The sequence below is a fragment of the Podarcis filfolensis genome, assembly GCF_964270895.1.
Source record: "Podarcis filfolensis genome assembly, chromosome: 16".
In the NCBI taxonomy this organism is placed as follows: Eukaryota; Metazoa; Chordata; class Lepidosauria; order Squamata; family Lacertidae; genus Podarcis; species Podarcis filfolensis.
The window spans coordinates 23,988,089-24,008,584 of record NC_139620.1 but is presented as its reverse complement, the minus strand read 5'-3'; the positions used below and the strand labels follow the sequence as shown (position 1 = coordinate 24,008,584).

General features: G+C 43.3%; 1 protein-coding gene across 2 annotated transcripts in view; it reads left to right on the top strand.

Annotated features, from left to right (window-relative positions):
- Positions 1 to 20,496, top strand: part of MORC2 (MORC family CW-type zinc finger 2) — a 49,883-nt gene extending 29,387 nt beyond the window's left edge. Inside the window, exons 6-26 of one of the 2 annotated variants that reach the window (XM_083589865.1) lie at positions 2,061 to 2,169; positions 2,848 to 3,007; positions 3,141 to 3,252; positions 4,372 to 4,497; positions 5,466 to 5,545; positions 6,068 to 6,150; positions 8,209 to 8,294; positions 9,069 to 9,209; positions 10,473 to 10,627; positions 11,133 to 11,261; positions 12,386 to 12,491; positions 13,263 to 13,392; positions 13,966 to 14,040; positions 14,131 to 14,520; positions 14,964 to 15,107; positions 16,453 to 16,507; positions 16,876 to 17,017; positions 17,341 to 17,535; positions 17,990 to 18,083; positions 19,568 to 19,756; positions 20,158 to 20,496. In XM_083589865.1, coding sequence (XP_083445991.1) covers positions 2,061 to 2,169; positions 2,848 to 3,007; positions 3,141 to 3,252; positions 4,372 to 4,497; positions 5,466 to 5,545; positions 6,068 to 6,150; positions 8,209 to 8,294; positions 9,069 to 9,209; positions 10,473 to 10,627; positions 11,133 to 11,261; positions 12,386 to 12,491; positions 13,263 to 13,392; positions 13,966 to 14,040; positions 14,131 to 14,520; positions 14,964 to 15,107; positions 16,453 to 16,507; positions 16,876 to 17,017; positions 17,341 to 17,535; positions 17,990 to 18,083; positions 19,568 to 19,756; positions 20,158 to 20,226 — 2,770 coding nt within the window. In that variant the 3' untranslated portion in view covers positions 20,227 to 20,496. The remainder of the gene's footprint in view (positions 1 to 2,060; positions 2,170 to 2,847; positions 3,008 to 3,140; positions 3,253 to 4,371; positions 4,498 to 5,465; positions 5,546 to 6,067; positions 6,151 to 8,208; positions 8,295 to 9,068; positions 9,210 to 10,472; positions 10,628 to 11,132; positions 11,262 to 12,385; positions 12,492 to 13,262; positions 13,393 to 13,965; positions 14,041 to 14,130; positions 14,521 to 14,963; positions 15,108 to 16,452; positions 16,508 to 16,875; positions 17,018 to 17,340; positions 17,536 to 17,989; positions 18,084 to 19,567; positions 19,757 to 20,157) is intronic. The other variant, XM_083589866.1, reaches the window with a different exon arrangement.

Here is a 20,496-nt window from a genome sequence, read left to right as displayed (position 1 = left end):
TTATAGCAAATATGGACAAACTGGACAATTCAACAAACTGAAACAATAAAACTATCCATAAAACAATGAACCAATTTATCAGACAGAAAATTGCCTGGGTTGCACCTTAAAGAAAGCCTTCATAAACAAAAAAATGTCTTCAGTAGGTACCGAAACATCTTCACTCAAGGCATCTTTCTGATTTTGTCTGGTAATTTGTTCCAGAGAGCTAGATTTGCAACACTAAAAGCCCAGTTTCTAACACAGGCTAAGTGTGCCTGTGGGCAACCCTTTCACATGCATGATTTACAGAATATGTGCTCGATTTGTACTTTTAACTGGCATCAACTCGGATTGTCATTAGCTCTTCTCTCCTTCAGAATGATCTTGTGATGAAAGACCACCCCAAGTCTTCACAGGATAGCCTATCTATGAACTTGTACAAAATGGAACAAAAGGAAAGAGCTGTGGCAAATAGAAACTTAACTGTCACTAAGATGTGCTGTACTGTACCTCTGTTTCCTCAAGTGCATGTTGCAGATACAGTATGTAAGAAGCTCCCTCATACTGAATCAAACCATTGACCATCTAGCAAACACATCATTGTCTATGCTGGCAATTGCACCTCTCCAGAGTTCCAGATGAGGGCCTTTCCCAGCCCTACCTGGAGATACCTTGAGACTGTCTATAAGAAAACCATGTTTACCATTGAGCCACAGTCCCCTCTTCAAAAGGTCTAGGGCAACAAATAGTGTGTGTTGAAATCTAAATTTCTTGTCAACAAGAAGTTTCTCTTCTGAAACTAAGTAGGAGAGCATTGATCTGTTGTACATTTATATATTTTGCTCCATATGTACATCTAATCAAACTGCCATGGACGCTCCAAGGCACAGAAGCTACTTGAACTCTGGAATATGGGAAGAATCTGGATTATGGTGTCTATTCTGTTATTTTACATCTACATATAATTATTGCTGATGAATTTTAACGCCAGAGTAGGACGGGACAATTGGATTATTTGTAGGAAAAGTCTTATCCATTGAAAAATACATAATATAAAAATCAACTACTATTTTGGATAACTGGTTGAGAACCCTAATGAAGAATTTTAGTTGAGTAATCATACACATTTGATTTACGTATTTCCCAATCTCAACATAGGTGCCATATTTTGAAACATCAGTTGGAAGTATGACATATTTTTAATGCTGTTATTCATTAGAAATATTATTTTTTTAATATTTTTCATATTGGAAGTAACACACCAAAAGCAAAATAGTCTCAGAAGTAAGCAAATCTGTCTTCCTTAACCTACTTAAATATTGTCCTTGTTGATTAAAACTGTTCCACTCCACTTAATCAACAAGGGTTTTATCTTATTAATCTACTAACTAGGGTTGCAAGCTTTATTAATGATGTAGCTACATATCAGAAGTCCTATAAACAGGAAATGTGGCAGAAAGTTTGGTGATATGATTCACGCAAGTGTCCAGATAAATGAATGTGTTGCATTACGATTTATACAACAGAAGTGCTGATTGGATGTGAAGTATCACTCAATTTAGTTAGCGGGTTGCTGGTTTTTGTTGTGCCGTTATGAACAAGTCAGTATCTTGGTCACACTGGAATGTGACTTGAGTGTCGGGTACTTGCTTCAAGTTGGAACAGTAAACAAGTTTACATCTTTGGTTATCAGGAAAAAAATGCTGTTTATTAGGACGTGGATAGCAGAGTATTTTAATATTGCTCCTAAGCTGTACAGTGGTACCTTGGTTTGCAACCGTTTTGGATTGCAACCACGTCAAACCCGGAAGTGTGTGTCCTTTTTTTATTATTACAACCTCCCTTTTTTGGGGGGGGGGGATTACAACCCTTTTTTTTTTTAGGTCCCATTGGCGAAAGCATGCCTTGGGTTACAGCCTGTTTTGGTTTACAACTGGACTTCCAGAACGGATTATGGTTGTAAACCAAGGTACCACTGTACTCCGCTTCTGCTTCTAATCTGTGATTAGCTATAATAAATGTATTGATCTTGTGTAAGACTTGTTGGTATGTAGCTTAACACTGAAATCTTCCCATAGGGGTTCCATGCGTATTGGCAAGGATTTTATCCTCTTCACGAAGAAGGACAACAGTCTCACTTGCCTCTTCTTGTCTCGCACATTTCATGAGGAAGAAGGAATTGATGAGGTTTGCAAACATTTTGTGACTTCTAGAATCAAACAGTATATACAGACAGCTGTATTAACTTAAGCCATGTTCTTATTACGTATTAACTATGAGGTCCTTCCTCCGATTATTATTATTTTTACTATTTTACACTATCTTAAACTTGTTTCAACTTTTTGCAATACACAGATTACTACTACTACTACTACTACTACTACTAAGATTATGAGCCAGCTGAATCAATAATGGAAAATCTTGGAGTTTCTTGAAAGCTTGTTGGAGATAACCTTCATTAGTCGCTCCTTAGTTTTGGATTGTTTAATACAGGGATGAGGAAGCATTTTCAGCCCAAAGGCCACATACTTTCTGGGAAACCTGAGGCCCACATGTCAAAAGAAGGCAGCACATTTAATAAGAATTTTACCTTTGTGCAGTAGGGTAGTTTTTGTGTGGTCTCAACACATCCCTTTCCGCCCTCAGCCCAGGCAAGCCAAAAGCATCACCCAAGTTCAAGGACACATTCGAGCTAGCCAAAACATTCAAGGATCCAAAGCAGGGTTGATTAGTCCTTAGCAGGGTGGAGTGCCTTTATAGTGGAGGGTAAGTTTTATAAATGGGGACCTTTTAGAAGCTGCAACCTTACTGAATAACTGTTTGAAAGTGTCCATTTCAAGTCTATTTTATCTTTTTAAATGGTAGGTAATTGTTCCACTGCCCACCTGGAATGCTCGTACTGGGGAACCGTGGACAGACAACATGGAGAAATTCTCCATTGAGACTGAACTAATTTACAAGTATTCTCCCTTTAAATCAGAGCAGGAAATAATGGAACAGTTTAACAAGATCTCTGGGGACAAAGGTGAGAATGTAATCTTCATAAGATCAGAGATTTGTGCCCCAAAAGGCACTATATATGCCAAATTGTGATGCTTCCTTCCCAAAGAAGGAACGGGTATATGACAGAGTTAATATTGTTGTATCTGATGCCTCAGGGACTCTGGTGATAATCTTCAACCTCAAACTGATGGATAATGGTGAACCTGAGCTGGATGTGACCTCAGATCCCCGAGACATCCAGATGGCTGAAACACCACCTGAGGGAACGTAAGCTTGATGCAACCTAAGCTTCATATCTAAGTCTGTTTCTATGAAGCAAATTACTTTGTAGGGAAGGGCATCCCTTGCTTGTAGCAGCTGAATTATTTTTGTGCTTTGGTGGAACTAGAGGTTCTCTGTCTTCATTTAACCCTTCACGGAGGAGATTGTGGGTTAAATGACTCAGATATAGGAAGTAGAATTTTATGGGCTTGTGAGCACTCGAGACACAGGGGATTTGCAACTGGCCCTTGAGGAATGTTTAAATTCAAGGCCTGTTTCTAGCTGACAGGATCTAGAAATGAGACACTGGTCAATCATAGGTATTCACTTGAGAAACAGAAAGTTGGGAATGTGTGGATGTTAACGCATGGAATGTAGTCTTAAAGCCATATCCACATTTAATCCTCTTTCAAGGAAAGCTAACTTCAGAGTTCTCTTAACGGGCTTACTGTATTAGCTTTCTGTTGTTTGTAGTCGCCCCGTCTCCTCCCTCGAGTTCTCTCTCACACACAGAAAACTTAGGAGAGTTAGGGACTCATCTCTCACTTTGCACTAACTGTGGCAAAAGTCAGAAATGGAGGGGGGGTGGAACACCATGGTTTCTCCAAAGCCTTCCCTGAAGTAAGACTGTTAATTTCACAGCAACCTTCAGAATAAGGGCAGAAGCCATGAGAGAGATTCTCATGGCTTCTGACTTCCCCCAAAGGTGCTACAAACACAGAGGCAGGACCATGTCACTCTCCAAACACCTCTGGGGAAATGAAGACAGACTCACTTAGCTTTGAGTTAGGTGGGGGGAAGAGCATAAGGGTTGTCATGTTCAACCCAAACCAAGTTGATTGGGTGAAGATGTATGTCCTTACCTGGGTTTAACTGAGTTGCCCTGACTCTTTTACACGCTGGGCATATGTGAATAATCTTGGTCTCCTTTTCTGCACACGATGATGATCAGCTAGTGAATGGGTAGAAGACTGATCTCAAGGGCTGGGGTTTGTTTTCTCCCTCCTTTGACTTCCTGTCAGGGATTCTTTAGCTGTGATTACTGCATTGCAGGGGGTTGGACTACATGATCCTTGGGATCCCTTCCAACTCTACGATTCTATGATTTCCCCCCCCCCCTTTCAGGAAGCCAGAGCGTCGTTCCTTCCGTGCTTATGCTGCTGTGCTCTACATTGATCCCAGAATGAGAATATTTATCCATGGACACAAAGTGCAGACTAAGCGTCTTTCCTGCTGCTTATTCAAGCCTAGGTATGAGTCATAGCCAAGGATTTACTTTACGAGGGGGCTGTTTGTGCCTGCGTGCCACAGTTTCACAGCAGGGTGAAAAACTTGCATAGGACTTGTCCACACTTAACTTTTGCCCCATACTTTCCAGGCACAGGCCTGTGCTTTAAATCTCTCTGTCAGCACTCCCCCCTCCCCCTCCGCTCTTTCTCTGTGAAGCCTTCTTTTTAACACTGAATTGGAACAAACGAAAGTTTGGGTTTTCAGAGGATTGCTGTTCTCTCTGATTAAGCGGTAAGGAGCGGGTTTTCATGGGGAAAGTGCAGGGACAAAAAATAGTGCTCAGACACAGAGCTTTAAAGCATGGGCCTGTGCCACAAAAGGAAGACTGAATGAGCTCAGAATGAACAGTGCCATTTGGCCCCTGCACAGCACCTCATCTTTTCCAAATGTAGGGTCATTGGTCTTGCCCTCTTCCACCTGTGGGAAGATGCTGGCTTTGCCTCTTTGCCCTGTGTGTGGAATGCACAGGCTGGGAGAGGTGATGTGCTTTGTTTTACAGAACCTTCTAGAAGGCTCTGCCTGTGGCCTGGAGAGACTGTTCTTATTTGTAAGTCTGCATAAAATGTCCATTCAAAGGACATTACAAAATCTAGAGCCCACACCACCTTGCTTACAACTAAAATCATATAACTACTTAGTTTATTCAACAAATAAACTTGATCCACGGCTCCCAGTTTTTCAAAGTCTCATAGTTATTTACACCTCCAGCACCCCCCTGTTACCCCCTTGCCTACCATCTACTTTGGGAATCACTAAATTATGGAATCCCGATAAAGGACTTGCTGCCTAAATAAACTATACAATAAAAGTGATATTTTATCTGACTTCAGGGACTTTGGGTTGTATCTAAAGATTGTATCTAAAGTTGTATCTAAAGATTGCTGTTTAACACAATGTTTTCTCTCTCCTGCCTCTGCCCCCTCTGGCAGGATGTACAAATATACTTCCAAGCGGTTCAAGACCAGAGCGGAGCAGGAAGTGAAGAAAACAGAGCATCTGGCTCGGATTGGTGAGTTCCAGGGCTGGGTGAGTCCGTCCACTCACCTGCTGCCTCAAAGTTCTGGTATCTTAAGTAATTCCAGTCCAGTTCTGCTTTTTGTGTTCCTTAAGGAGTTTTTCAGTTGATCAGCAATCAGATGGGCATCTACACACACACACACACACACACACACACACACACACACACACATTGGTCTCTACCTTTGTCAGGTCATTCCATTAAACTGGATGCACACGTACCCTGTCTATTTTCTGAACCAGGTTCCCTAGGTCAGTTCATGGATATCACTGGAGCTGTGCAAAGGACCATTTGCAAAGTGATAGCCTGGTCCCAAAATCATCAGGTCTTCATATAACTGTAATTGACATTGCAAGTAGAGGTAGCTTCTTGCTTCTACTGTGTAGATTCTTGCTATTTTCTGATACACTACATCTAATACAGCTTCCCTGAGAGCCTGGGTTTTTATTTTTTGTTTTGTTTTGGTTTTGCAGTTCTGTTTGCATTGATTCTACTGTCTCTTTGTGTTTTCAGCTGAAGAAAAGGCTCGGGAAGCTGAGAGCAAAGCCCGTGCTTTGGAGCTGCGCTTGGGAGGGGACCTCACTAGGGAATCCAGGGTAAGATCTGTAGTGTCTGGTGGTTGATTTGAATTCCTAGTGTTCAAGAAGGACAGGGGCACATTTCCTTGAGCTAAGCAGGACTGCTGCCAGTGAATGCAAGAGGCTGAAAAATGGTGTCTGGTTAGGCTCTCAAAACAGTTCGAGTGTCTGTTCTAGCAGGTGACAGTCAGTATTTCTGCTGGTTTTACTCCTCCTCTGCAGGAGTTAAGAAGCCCCTACGAGTTGTGCCTATGTTCTAAAGTGATGTGTGGTGAAGGGAGGCTGAACATCCTGTGAATAGGATTTGGCCAATTCATCTCTGCATTTATGGCTCATGTAGGTAATAATTGCATAATTCCCTTTTCCTTTCATAGAGTTTCTTCTTTTGGAGAAGATTCATTTCAGAATATTCACAGATCAGAATTGCATATAATCACAGAACGAAGAGCATAGTTTTACAGCTTGCAAATCTGTGAAAATAGTACAGGCACAATTAACAAACAAACAATCTAGCAATAATAATAATAATTTATTATTTATACCCCACCCATCTGGCTGGGTTTCCCCAGACACTGTGGGCAGCTCCCAACAGAATATTAAAAGCACAATAAAACACCAAACACTAAACAGGACTGCCTTCTAAAAGTCAGGATAGTTGTTTATTTCCTTGACATCTGATGGGAGGGAGTTCCACAGGGAGGGCACCACTACCAAGAAGGCCCTCTGCCTGGTTCCCTTTAACCTCGCTTCTTGCAGGGAGGGAACCGCCAAAAGGCCCTTGGAGCTGGACCTCAGTGTCCGGGCTGAACGATGGGGGTGGAGACGCTTCTTCAGGTATACTGGGCTGAGGCCGTTTAGGGCTTTAAAGGTCAGCACCAACACTTTGAATTATGCTCGGAAATGTACTGGGAGCCAATGTAGATCTTTCAGGACCGGTGTTATATGGTCTTGGCGGTCACTTCCAGTCACCAGTCTAGCTGCCACATTTTGGATTAGTTGTAGTTTCCGGGTCACCTTCAAAAGTAGCCCCACATAGAGCGCATTGCAGTAGTCCAAGCGGGAGATGACCAGAGCATGCACCACTCCGGCAAGACAGTCCGCGGGCAGGTAGGGTCTCAGCCTGCGTACCAGATGGAGCTGGTAGACAGCTGCCCTGGACACAGAAATAACCTGTACCTTCATGGACAGCTGTGAGCCCAAAATGACTCCCATGCTGCGCACCTGGTCCTTCAGAGGCACAGTTACCCGATTCAGGACCAAGGAGTCCTCCACACCTGCCCACCCCCTGTCCCTCCAAAACAGTACTTCTGTCTTGTCAGGGTTCAACCTCAATCTGTTCACTGCCATCCATCCTCCAACCACCTCCAGACACTCACATAGGTCCTTCACCGCCTTCACTGGTTCTGATTTAAAAAAGAAGTAGAGCTGAGTATCATCCGCATTTATTGCTTATCAGAAGGAAGAATAGAAGTTTTAAAAATTATTGTGAAAGGTGGAAATCTGTGGCACAATATTTATGATAATTCACTATGAAATAGACTAAATGTAATGCTTAAGTTTAATAGAAGGGTGCTGTTGTAAATAAATATAAATAATGTGATGAATTAAATGAATAATACATGATAATTTGAAGAAGATAAAACCCCTGATGAAATAGGAAGATGGAGTATTTATTTATTAAGATATTATATATTGCTTAATTATTTGCATTCCTAAGTGGTATACATAAAAACATTCCACAGAAAATGGGACAATAAAATAATAAACCTTTTTCATTAAACTGAACACTACCTTAAAATGTCTTCTGGAACAAGAAAGTTAGTAATTTATCTAAAGTCCAGCAGTTTGTGTGTTTTTAATATATACATGGACTTCATGAGAATCTGATATTGCGTATATTGTGAGAATATAGTTAGTATTAATAAATAAATAAGAAAGATAGTCATTCTGTCTCACCGCTACCATTGTAGAATGCTTTTTTAGGGCCACTAAGGAGAAGCTGTGTGTATAAAAACACAAACTTTAGGTAGTGCTTCAAGATTGCGTAACCATTTTAAGTGTGCTTCACATCCTCAGGTCATGCTGCGCCAAGCTCAAGACGTGGCGATAACCATGCGTAGAGAGGCAGATGTTAAGAAGAGGATCAGGGAGGCAAAGCAGCGGTGAGTGGCAGAACTCCAGTTCTTCCATGCCTCTTGCTTTGTTCCCCTGCTGATAAGCAACCCTCAAGGATCTTGCAGTTCTGAAGGTGTATCCATTTCATTTATACCTTACCATGGGAGCCAACTCTTGGGGCCAAGGGTTCTTCTGCCCCCCCAATAAAATATTTGTGGGGACTGGGGGCCCCCAAAGTTGATGGGCATTGCCATCCAAATGTTGTGCGTGCCCTGTGTCACATGATCAGTTATGCAGGGAGAGGGCTCCCCCCCCCATATTTTATTCATGCTGGCACCCCTGCTTTCCAAATTCCTTGTTTTAAAAAATGTTTTAATTAGGTGTGGACAGTTCTGGATTTGACCAAAGTTGAAGAATACTGTTTTTGGCAATCCGGAGATCACGCTGGGTGTAACTGCTTTTAGAGCTTTTAATTGTTTTTGGAATTTTTAACTGATCTAGAATGTTTTTGTTTTGATTTCAAGAGGAAGGGCAGGGTAAAAATTCAATAAATACTAATATCAAGAATTCAGCAAAAAAGTCAGATTTTTTTGTCATGTGCGGACCCTCATTTGTTGTACACTCACCCATTTCTGGTCCATACATTTTCATTCCCCTGTTTCCCCCCACTTTCCAATAAGTACCCACAATAAACTTGTTATTTCTTGGAAGCATTTGACATGTGCGCCCTCCTGGGCACTGGGAAATACACTGGCTGTTCTGTGCTTTGCCAATGGATTTCCAGCCTTATTTGCTGTCTTTTCTCTACATCTTTGTCGCAGAGCCCTCAAGGAACCAAAGGAGCTGAACTTCATCTTTGGTGTGAACATTGAGCAGCGGCATTTGGATGGGATGTTTATCTATAACTGCAGCCGACTGATTAAGATGTATGAGAAGGTGGGCCCGCAGCTGGAGGGTGGCATGTGAGTTTCTTGCAGAGACCTCTAGTTAGTTCTTGCCTTAATGACAAGTAAAGTGAATCGGCCTGTTTCCTCCTGTGTTATGTGAGTCTTGATCAGCCCCACCCCCACCCTCCTCTTCCACTTGGTGTATTCTGTACTTTAAAAGAAAACGGAGCTGCAGCAAATCAAGTTCATTGCACAGTTATTTTGCATGCTTTATTCAGTTCTTACTATCTTAAGAACATAAGAATAGCCTGTTGGATCAGGCCACCTAGTCCAGCATCCTGTTCTCACTGTGGCCAACCAGGTGCCTCTTCTGGAAAGCCCAAAAGCAGAAATATATGTTCCCGGGATATGGAGAAAACACTTTCTCTAATTCCCTCTGATTTCATATGAATGGTTAAATATATTGTGAGGAGTAATCTATTGTTGGTTTTGCATGTATACCCTGAGTTGCATCTTCTAAATTGTTAAAGGTCCCCTCAACCACGAATTGAAACTTCAAGGAAACAGAGACTTCAGGTATCAAACTGCATTGTTCATAAGAACAGGAGGCAAACTGAGTTGATCATGGTGCCAAACTGATCCTAATTACAATTTGACAGAGAGCCTTTGCTCTGCACAGTACACAGATGATCTTGTCAGGGTGATACTCTCTTAGATTAGATAACCTGTTTCCAGCAGAACATTATCATAAGGAACCATCTGTCCATGTTGCGCAGAGATGCATGTGCAACTCATGATTACTAGAAACAAATGCATGTTGTTCGTGGCAGAGCATTAACTGAAAGCTTCATCTGTGGACGAATTTCACAGCTGCTGTAGCAGCCAGTTTTGTTCATTCATTGGGACCCTGTTTGCTGGAGCCTTTAATTACATCAAGCCTTTTCATTTCAAACATAAGATGGGGCTGCTGGAGAAGGCCAAGGTCCCATCTAGTTCAGCATCCAGTTCCCACCCAGATGTCTGTGGGAAACCGGCAAGCAGGACCCAACCACAAGAGCACTCTCCCTTCCTGCGGTTTCCAACAACTGGTGTTCAGAAGCATGTTTGCCTCTGACTCTGGAGGCACAGCATAGCCATTGTGGCTGGTAGCCATCAGTAGCCTTCACCTCCATGAGTTATTCCATCCTTGATATTTAATTAACCCTGTTCCATCTGCCCTACACTGAACCAGGTTCATGTTTGCTGTAGTGGGAAGGAAGGAGCCTGTCTTCTGACTCTGTCCTTCTCAGGCCGGTTGCTGCCTGCAAGCTTATCGCTGTTGTGTTTCCTCCCACTCAGGGCATGCGGTGGTGTTGTCGGAGTGGTTGACGTCCCCTACCTGGTTTTGGAGCCGACACATAACAAGCAGGACTTTGCCGATGCCAAGGAGTATCGGCACTTACTAAGGGCAATGGGAGAACATTTGGCTCAGTACTGGAAGGATGTTGAGATTGGTAAGCCGCTCTTGCAGTCTGGTGGGAAGTTGGGCATGGAAGGGGAATGCTAGGCACAGGGAAGGGACAATGGATAGTTATTACACCACGGGTGTGTGTTTGTGTGTTTACATCTTTGGTTATCAGGAAAAAAATGCTGTTTATTAGGACATGGATAGCAGAGTATTTTAATATTGCTCCTACCTTGGTTTGCAACCGTTTTAGATTACAACCACGTCAAACCCGGAAGTGTGTGTCCCTTTTTTGTTTTTATTACAACCCCCCCTCTTTTGGGGGGGGATTACAACCCTTCTTTTTTTTTTGGAGGTCCCATTGGCGAAAGCATGCCTTGGGTTGCAACCTGTTTTGGTTTACAACTGGACTTCCAGAACGGATTATGGTTGTAAACCGAGACAACGGATAGTTATTAGACCACGGGTGTGTGTTTGTGTGTTTGCTTGCTTGCTCATCTTGATGTTTTGTTTCATTTTTCAAAAAAAAAAACCCAACAACAACAACCCTCCAGCACAGAAAGGTATAAGCAAGTTCTGGGATGACTTTGGCTATTTATCTGCTAACTGGAACCAGCCTCCATCAAATGAATTGCGTTACAAGCGGCGGAGAGCCATGGAGATCCCCACCACCATTCAGTGCGGTACGTCTGGTAGTGCTGAGTTTCCAGCATTCCGGGATTGGAAAGGTGTTTGCAGGGAGTTGAAGCCCCAGCAGTGCCTTAGGCGGCAAAACAACCAAAATATAGTGATAAAAAGCTAGATTGACACCATACATATTCAAAGCATGTGGCTTCCTCCAAAGAATATTGGGAACTGATTTCTTAATTGTGCTGGGAACTAGGAGGTGGGGGGGGGTGTCAGCCCTCTCTTGGTGTTCTTTTTTCCTTGGTGGGGAGGGGGAACAAAGAAACAATAGGCATATTGTCATTATTACTTCACCCCTGCAGTCATCAGCCAAGTCCCTTCTTTGAGTGCTCTCTCCGCAGGAGGTCTGGAAGCTGGCAACATTAGAGTGGTGGCTTCCCGCTTGTGGAACACGCTCCCCAGGGAGACTAGACTGGAGCCATCATTGCATATCTTTAGGCACCAGACAAAAGCATTTGTTTTCCACTAGGCCTTTGGCTTTTAATTATCTGTGGCTTCCTACAGTGGATGAGATATTTTAATGTACAATAATACCTCCACGAACGTCCGCCTTGTCTAGCGTCCATTCTGGCGAACGTCCACAGCAAAGAAGTACCGGAACAGGTTACTTCCCGGTTTGCCACTTGCGCATGCGCAGAAGCGCTAAATCACTCTATTCGCAGAAGCGCAAACCGCTCCACGCACGTGCGCAGACACGGCACTTTGCCCTGTGTCCTTTTCGGCTAGCAGCCAGGGCTCAGGAACGGATCCTGGCCGCAAAAGGAGGTACGACTGTAGTTCTTTAAAAAATAATAATTGTCTCTTAGATTTTTAAAATGCTGGCTTAAATGTATGTATGTGTTTGTTTCCTATTTAAAATATTGTAAGTCTCTGAGTTGCTGTGGCAAAAAAGCAATTAATAAATTTAATAAATAATCCAAAATTTATGAATCATCCCAAGGTGGTTTACAATATAAATCACATGGAATAAAACAGTTGCCTAAAAAACAGTTAAAACAATTACATGTTTAGTGTTTGTTCACATTACCAAGTCCTTGCTTGCAGGCCCTGGGTACAGAGTGGGTTTCTTTCATCTGGCATTGCAATTTGCTAATGGCATGATTTGTCTTTGTGTCAATAGACTTGTGTCTGAAATGGCGGACCCTCCCCTTCCAGCTCAGCTCCGTGGAGCAGGAAAACCCAGACACCTGGGTTTGTGCCATGAACCCCAGCCCTGATCAGGACAGGTGAGGATGTGTTATGAAGCTCTCTGAGCCCTCTTAATTTAGTAATCTGCACAGCAGTCTGTAAGCTCTAGCTTGTAACTGTGCAGTAGTTGGGGTCCCATATTTGACAGAGCCATATGTTTTCCCATCTTTGCCATAGGAAGTTTTTTTAATAAACCCAGGCCATTTAAAATAACTGATCTTCTCGATCTGTTATCTGGGCTTTCTCGTTTATCTGCATTTATTAGTTGTTACATTTCTTCTGCTCCCAGAAAGAGCTATTTTATGCTGCTTACTATTGTTTTGAAATTTGTATTTTTTATTATAAAGTGACCATTTTGTATTTTCTGTAAGCCATCCACAGAACCTATGTTTTTATGCTGCCATGTAAATAAAGTCAAGGGAGAAAGACATGGGAACCCATAGAAATCATTCAGGTGAGAGATGCAATGGAGCCCATAAGCAGGACCTGGGCTCAACAGCAACTTCCCTCCTGTGGTTTCCCGCAGCTGGATTTCAGAAGCATTTACTGCCTCTGTGGAGGCAGAGCATAGCCCACCAGGGTTACGAGATGTTTTATAGGCTTGACAGCTTAAGCCTACACTTTTTTTTCTTGTCCTTTTCATTCATTACAGAGAGGAGCCTGTATGGTGTGGAAGTTTAGCCTCTGGACAGAGCAGGCGTTTCCCAAACTTGCTCTGGGGTTTTTGTTTTTTTTAACTTGCGCTCATGTTTACGTTCTTCCTTCACCTTGCTAAAGTCTTCCTGCTGTCTTTTTCTTCTCCCTGGCAGGTGTGAAACTCCTGAACAGAAGCAGAAGGTTCCCCTGTGTGTGCTGCGGAAAGAGAAGTCTCAGGAGGAAAAGCAGAAAGAGCTGTCAGAGAAAATTCGCCGGGAGCAGGAGAAGCTGGAGGCGCTGCAGGCAAGTCTGGACACTGGGGCCCCCGATCTGCAGTCTCTCTCATTCTTCGCCAGTGACGCTGTATATTCAGTTGTCTCTTTCAAGTGAGCTTCTTGTTGGAGTGCATTCAGGTGGTGGCAGGGTCAAAGAATTACAGCCACTAACCACTAGGGTATTATATGGACAGCCAGTGTTCCCCTCCCACCAGGATCTTGATCTGCTTTTGTGACCCCACCCCCAAATTTGAACTGGAAATTCTCCATTCATGTGGAGAGTGTTGTGATTTGCATATGTAAACTGAGCCAGGAATAGATAGAACTTGTGTTGTGTTGAAGGTAGCACGATTTCCCATATTAATTCTCACTTTCGGCTACTGGTGTTGCATGTGTGTGCAAACCAGCCCCTTAGTTTGTAGCAATCTCAGTCTGAAAAGCATTGCCCCACCTCACATAGTGGGGCTTCACTGAGTCATCAGGTACTTAATACAATTTCTCAGGGATGAAGAGGGTCTGTGAGGTTTGCCACGGAAGCAGGTTTGAAGCCAGCAGTGGCTGTTCTTAACACAATGTCTTTGTTCCATCTGCTCTGCTCCAGAAAACGACTCCAATACGTTCCCAAGCTGACCTGCGGAAGCTGCCCTTGGAAGTCACCACTCGTCCAGCACTAGAGGTGAGTGCCACCCCTTACGTTGCTGCCTGTACACCTGCTCTCCGCACTTAGCCTGAGCTGACTTTGCCTTTTCTCTCCTCCTCCTCACAGAATTCAGAGCCACTGAGTCGGCCACAGCGGCCACGCTCTCCCCCTCTGCCAGATGTGATTCGAAATGCCCCAAGCAAGCCTCCTGCCCCACTGACCACTTCCAGGTCCACTGGCCAGCAGAATAAGGGGCCCCCACCTCGGCCAGCCACCAGCAGCTCTAAGCCACAGAGTTCAGTCTCCAGGGAAGAAGCCAGGCTTTCCAATCACGTGGCGGTGACACCTGGGAGGTCCACATCCACCTCTGTCAGGTCTGCCTCCAAGCCTGCAGCAAGTGTCAGGGTGCCCCCTGCTCCTCTTCAGAACTCCAAGAACCACCACAGATCCCCCAGCCCAAGACCTGCAAAGGGACAGCTGTCACTGAAGAAATCCCCTGTCGTGAAGCACCCCCAGGTGAGACACACACCTCCTCTGTAAAAACCAATCAGACTCATTTATTATTACAGTCAATGGCCAGCATTAAGAAACCGGGATAAGAAACACATAGGATGTCCCTTCAGGGCATCTGGCTACTTTGAGAAAAGGATGCTGGACTAGATGGGCCCCCTGTAGCCTGATCCAGCAGGGTTGTTCTTATGTTCACCAACTTTGCTTTGTGGAAGGTCTCACATTTAATCTCCAGCATCTCTGGGTAATTGCCTCTGCCTGAAACCCTGGAGAGCTGCTTCCAGTCACTGTCAGCAAGTCTGAGCTTGATGGGTTCAGAATCAACATAAGGCCCCTTCCTGCCTTCACGTAGCTGCGTTGTGCCTCTGCCTTTTGGAAATGCAACCGCATGGTCCGTGGAGCAGTGCATCTTCCTTGTGGTGGTTGAGTGCGTGTCTTAATCTCTGCAGGCTTCAGGTTCCCAGAAGAGAAGCATTAGCTCAATAGAGGATGAATTGGAAGAGGAAATTGGGCCAAGGAAAGAGAAGAGGAAACATGGGCGACACGTGACAGTGAAAGAAGAGAAGAAAGACGCCAACGAGGTGGAGGTGGAAGTGAGTGAGAAATTTGCAAGTCTGATTTTGCCATTCAGAATCCCTTAAAGTTGCTGTTCTTCGTCCCTATTCCATCCCCTCTGGAACTTTTGCCAAAATATGGACATCTATATTTTGGTGAAGTCAGTGAGTGAAAACTGTCTGTACAGACAGTTCTGACAGTCAGATCCAAGACGAGGAGCTAAACAAGCTGAATTTGTCCTCCCCTTAAACTCCTCAAGTGAAGGCTGCCAATTGATGGAGTGTATTATCGTGTCTTTCCTCTGCTTGAGCTCAGATATAGGACATGGAGATAAAATCCCCAATTGCCTCAATGTTATGTATTTCATCTTAAGGACAGGTAGGATATGATAATGTGTTCCATCAAATGGCAGCCTTCACTCAGTTTCACAGCAAAAGCTATCAGATGTGTGTCTTTTGCAATTAGCAGAAGTGCCAAACCTGTTTTAAGATCACCTTTGTTTTTCTCATGACTTTTAACTCCATTAAAATACCTGTCCATTGTTTGTCAAGTTTTGACTTACAGTTTCACCTGGAGTTGGGCATTTGATTTATCAAAAGAAATCCGTTTCATTAAGTGGTTAAAACTTGTCATATAATGGGCAGGGATTTTAAGTGGAGTTCAGGTTATGAGAACAAGAAGGAAAGTAATCTTTAAAAGGTTTGATGCTTGTGTTAATGACAAAAGCAAATTTGATTGCTCTTGTTATGAAACAATTACATGGCTAATTACATGGTCTCCTTAGTTCCAGTGCACTACCCAATCTAACCACTAGGCAATGACTTTCAGCAGTGATGACTCTTTGTGTTCCTGCCTGGAAATTCCTGCTTTGCTGTGTTGCTATAGCTTAACTCTGACTGCTTCAGGGCTAGGGAGCAATCTGCCCTGCATAACATCATAATTTAACTTGTAAAATCATCAGTACTTTTTCACACAGCGCAGAGTTAACTATAGAATTCGCTCTCACAAGAAGCAGTGATGGCCACCAACTTGGATTGCTTTAAAAGAGGAGAAATTCACAAAGAATAATAGTTTTAAATTTAGTATTTTGTTTATTATTATTTCTTGATAAGGCCATCAGTGGCTACTAGCTTCTGTCCACAGTTAGAGGATGACTGCTCTAGTCTTTTGTTCTAGGTGGTAAATGGCTGCAAGGCTATTGTGTTTAAGCAATATATTAACATTTTATTCCATAAGTACTGCTTATCCCCAGCCCAGAAAGTTGAGTGCAAATGAAAATGCCCACAGATAGTTTTTTGCTGAATTCTAAAGCTAGCTTTTTGTTGGGTCTTCTTTTAGTTAGTAAAGTACTCTATGCTGAGTCTCTATTAACTCTGCTTTCAGCTCACAGACAGCGGAGGGGAAGAAGATTTGGCAGAACTGAAGAGGGCACAGAAAGGTAAGAAATAAGTCGCTCAGTCTCTGCACCTACTTGATTCTTCCAGGGGAGCAAAATGGTGCATGTTTTGAACACCATGATGACTGCAGGTTTGGGGCAGATCTGTTCTACATCCATTAAGATTATAGTCCAGGTTAAAGCAAAACCACCTGGCTTCAAATACAGCCACTGTGACTAACCCTCAAACCTGCATAATAATGAATGGGACCAAGCTGTATCTCTTTCTGGCACATTAAGCGATGTAATTTCCATGGGATGCAGTTTCTGGATTAAACAAAAGATTTGAACCTCAATCCAGTTTGAAAGCAGTTGCTTGCTTTGAAAGCAGATGCTTAATGCAAGACTTTCTGTCCTTCTGTGCCCCTCAGATAAAGGACTCCACGTGGAAGTCCGAGTGAACAAGGAGTGGTTCACTGGCCGAGTTACATGTGTGGAGATGGGCAAGAAAGGTATCCGCTGGAAAGTGAAGTTTGACTATGTCCCGACAGATACCACCCCAAGAGATCGCTGGTAATTTGTGTGTGTGTGTGTAGAATCATAGAATTGTAGTGGTGGAAGGGACAAGGGCCATCTTGACCAGCCCCCTGCAATGTAGGAATCACAGCTATATTGGGATGCAGGGGCTGTGGTAGCTGCTGCCTCTAGCACAGTGTATAGACAGGGAAAGGGAAATGAATGCCAGCCAGTATTGGTCATCACCATGTAAAGCAAATTTTCGGTACCCAGGGAATGGCTGTCAGCACATCAGTTTGCTGTGGGGAGGCAGCAAAGACTGTTACTCAGGTCTTTAGAATGGCAAGGATTCCTTGTGACGTGCCTGTTGCTCCCTTCAGGGTCGAGAAAAACAGCAAGGATGTTCGACTCATGAAGCCTCCCTCACCAGAACTGCGAACTCCAGACACTCAAGAGCAAGAGAAGGAAGACCTTGCGCCTGAGCCCTCTACCTCAGAGTGCGTCCGGACTGAGCCGGACACCACCGCTTCCAGCAACAGCCATGAGACTGTAGACTTGCTAGCTCAATCTCTCCGGTGAGCCTCTTTGCTAAGCAGCTTTATAGATGCCAGCTTAATTTTGGACTCCTTTTGCTTTTAGCACCCTGTTGTCAGTGTGATGTTCTTACTGTATCTGACCTGTTACCTGCTGTGGAGTTTCTTTTGTTGGGACAGAGAAAGTGCCCAAAGTGTTAATATTCTGTGCCTGAGCAATCTAAACGCCGGAGCCTGTGCCAATGCAAATTGAGCAACTTTGCATAATTTATTCTGCCTTCGTTGTGGTTCCACCAGGCATTGCCCCAACCATCTTTGGAAGCATATTTTCAGAATCACAAGGAGTAGAAACTCGCTGTATTAATGAAAAGGGAGGCGGGGAGAATAAGCTGTTCAAGAAGATGAACTCTGTACTCTGTAAAATATTCTGTGTTCTCCAAATTGTAATGCACACATAGCCTTTCTCTTCTTAGCATGCTTGTTTTTGTTTGGGCAGGAATTGCTTGCGGTACTTCTTGCCCCCAAATTTCCCCATCTCCAAGAATGACCTGAGTGCCATGAATTTAGAAGAGTTGGCTGCTTTCCCTCTGGTAAGTCCTATGCTTACAAGTGGAGGCAAGACCTGAGCTGGTGGCTGCTCTTGCTACATTCTTAGCTTCTGCACCAGTTGTTCCCTGTGTTTTTTTGGGGGGGCACAGCTCACTTGGTTCCATGAACTCATCTCCAGTGCCCACTTCCCAACCCTTTAAAAAAGCATTATTCAGAATAGCAGTTTGCACAACCCACTGAGGAAGATAATCACAAAATAAAATCCAGCAAAGAATAGTTACACATTCTTGCTCTTGAAAACATAACGGTGAAGGAAATTTATAACATAAAATATCCATACATAACTCAGTTTACCAGACATGCACAAACCTTCACCTACCACAGATGCACAGTAACTAATTTATATGAAAACCAATAGCTGTCTTCTGACTTGTGACAATACAGAATTGTAAATATAAACGTGACCAAAGGAAATAGCTTTGAAAGTGATGAGCAATAAAACTTTAAATATGAAGCAATGCACTTAGGGGGAGCACCTCCAGCACCCCCATGCCTCCCCGTTGTCTCTTTAGCACCCACCTAGGTAAACGTCTCCAGGGGGTGGTACCACAAACTTTGAGAACCACTCCTCTATACTTCGCCAGCTGCCAGTTTTTAGAGGGGCAGATTGCTACCCTTTTAACCCAGTGTTTCACTGTCTTTAGTGAGACATTTTCTGGAGCCAGTGGTTATGATATCACCATCCATAATTGTAACCTTTTATAATGTATATAAAGTGCCTAAATTAGGAGCCGAACCCTCAGATTATAATTTGAATGTGCCACAAAGGGGAGAGAAAAGGGTTGCCAGACACCTTTTGTGCAAGCGTTTAAGAAAAATGAGACCCTTTTGGGATGTGAACAGCTCTTGTCTTTTTCCAGACACTTTTTAGCCAGCAGAGGGCAGCAGACTGCAGGGGTGGAAGGCAGATCTTAACTTAATAGCAAATGCTGAGGCTTCCACTGTCAAATTGACAGTTTAACTCCAATTAATTTTTTTTTCCTTCTGGCAAACATGGATATTATTTAAGAGAAAGAAAGACAGACACACACACACACACACACACACACAATTTCGCAGAAAAAGATTGCAGTGTATCTACATCCTCAGACAAGAGACTTGTGGCACTCTGCCACAAGTGAGAGTGAGGGAAGGAAACAGACACTTTGGCTACATCCACACTGTTACTCCTCTTCACAGACCTACATTTCCCAGAGTTCTCTGGGAAGAGATAGTGATTGTTAAATCTCTCCAGGAATTGTACCTCTCTGAGGGGAACAGGGATCTCACAACTATCAGCACCCTTTAACAAACTACAGTTCCCAGGATACTTTGGGGGGAAGCCATGACTTTAAAGTGGTATGATACTGCTTTAAATGTATGGTGTGAGTGTAGCCTCCCACTGCATAAGGACATATTGCAACAATACATGTGGCTTTTCTTGAAGCTCCTAGAACCGGCTCTCTTGTGTCTTGCCTCCCTGCAGAAAGAATATTTCAAGCAGTACGAGAAGGGGCTGAAAAACTTATGCAACTCCTACCAGACTCAAGCTAATGCCCAGGCCAAAGCCTCTGAGGAGAAGCTTCACATCCAAGAACAGAAGCTCATGGAGACAAAAGAGAAACTCCAGAAGCTAAGGACTAACATAGTATCACTGCTCAAAAAAGTCCAAGAGGTGAGTGGGGCCCCAGCCAGAATTGCAAAAAACTGGAAATGTTTTTTCATTATGACTTTTTTATTTAAATGTAAATTATCCAAGAAGTTTTGTTGCATCTACTCTGCTGTACAGAACACATACTTATATTGCTATTCTACATATTTTCCTGTTATTTCCCCCTTCCTTCTGGCTACAAGGAAATGTATGAGTATAGAAACAAATTTCTTAATCACAAAAATACAACAGACAGAATCTTGCAGATTCTGCAGAATCTCAAAAATCTGAGCATGTTTTTAACCTGGTGTCCCCCAGATGTTTTCAGCTACAACTCACATCAGCCCCAGCTAGCAAGTAGTCACCCTACTGTATCAAATGCTTTCTCATAGGCATTGAACTATATTTCCCTTTGCTGGTTTCAGGACATTGATTTCAGTACAGATGACGAACTGGATGCATACATCGAGGACCTGATCACGAGGGGAGACTGACCAGCCAATTGGATTCCAACACCCGTGTGAAGTCGGTTCCCTGGCAAATCCCAGAGTGATGTGTAGAAAAGTGTGGCTGAGGACATTAGACACTGTATTGTATTAGTGTGCATTGGAGTACAACTTGTTCTTAAGCCCTTTTTTTTACATATGTAACAGAAGTGCTGTTGAAGGTTATTAGCCTTTTGTTTATAAATATTTTGGAAAAAACAACAACCTGTAATAGTAGTAATAATAATAATAATAATAATAATAATAGCACAAAACCCA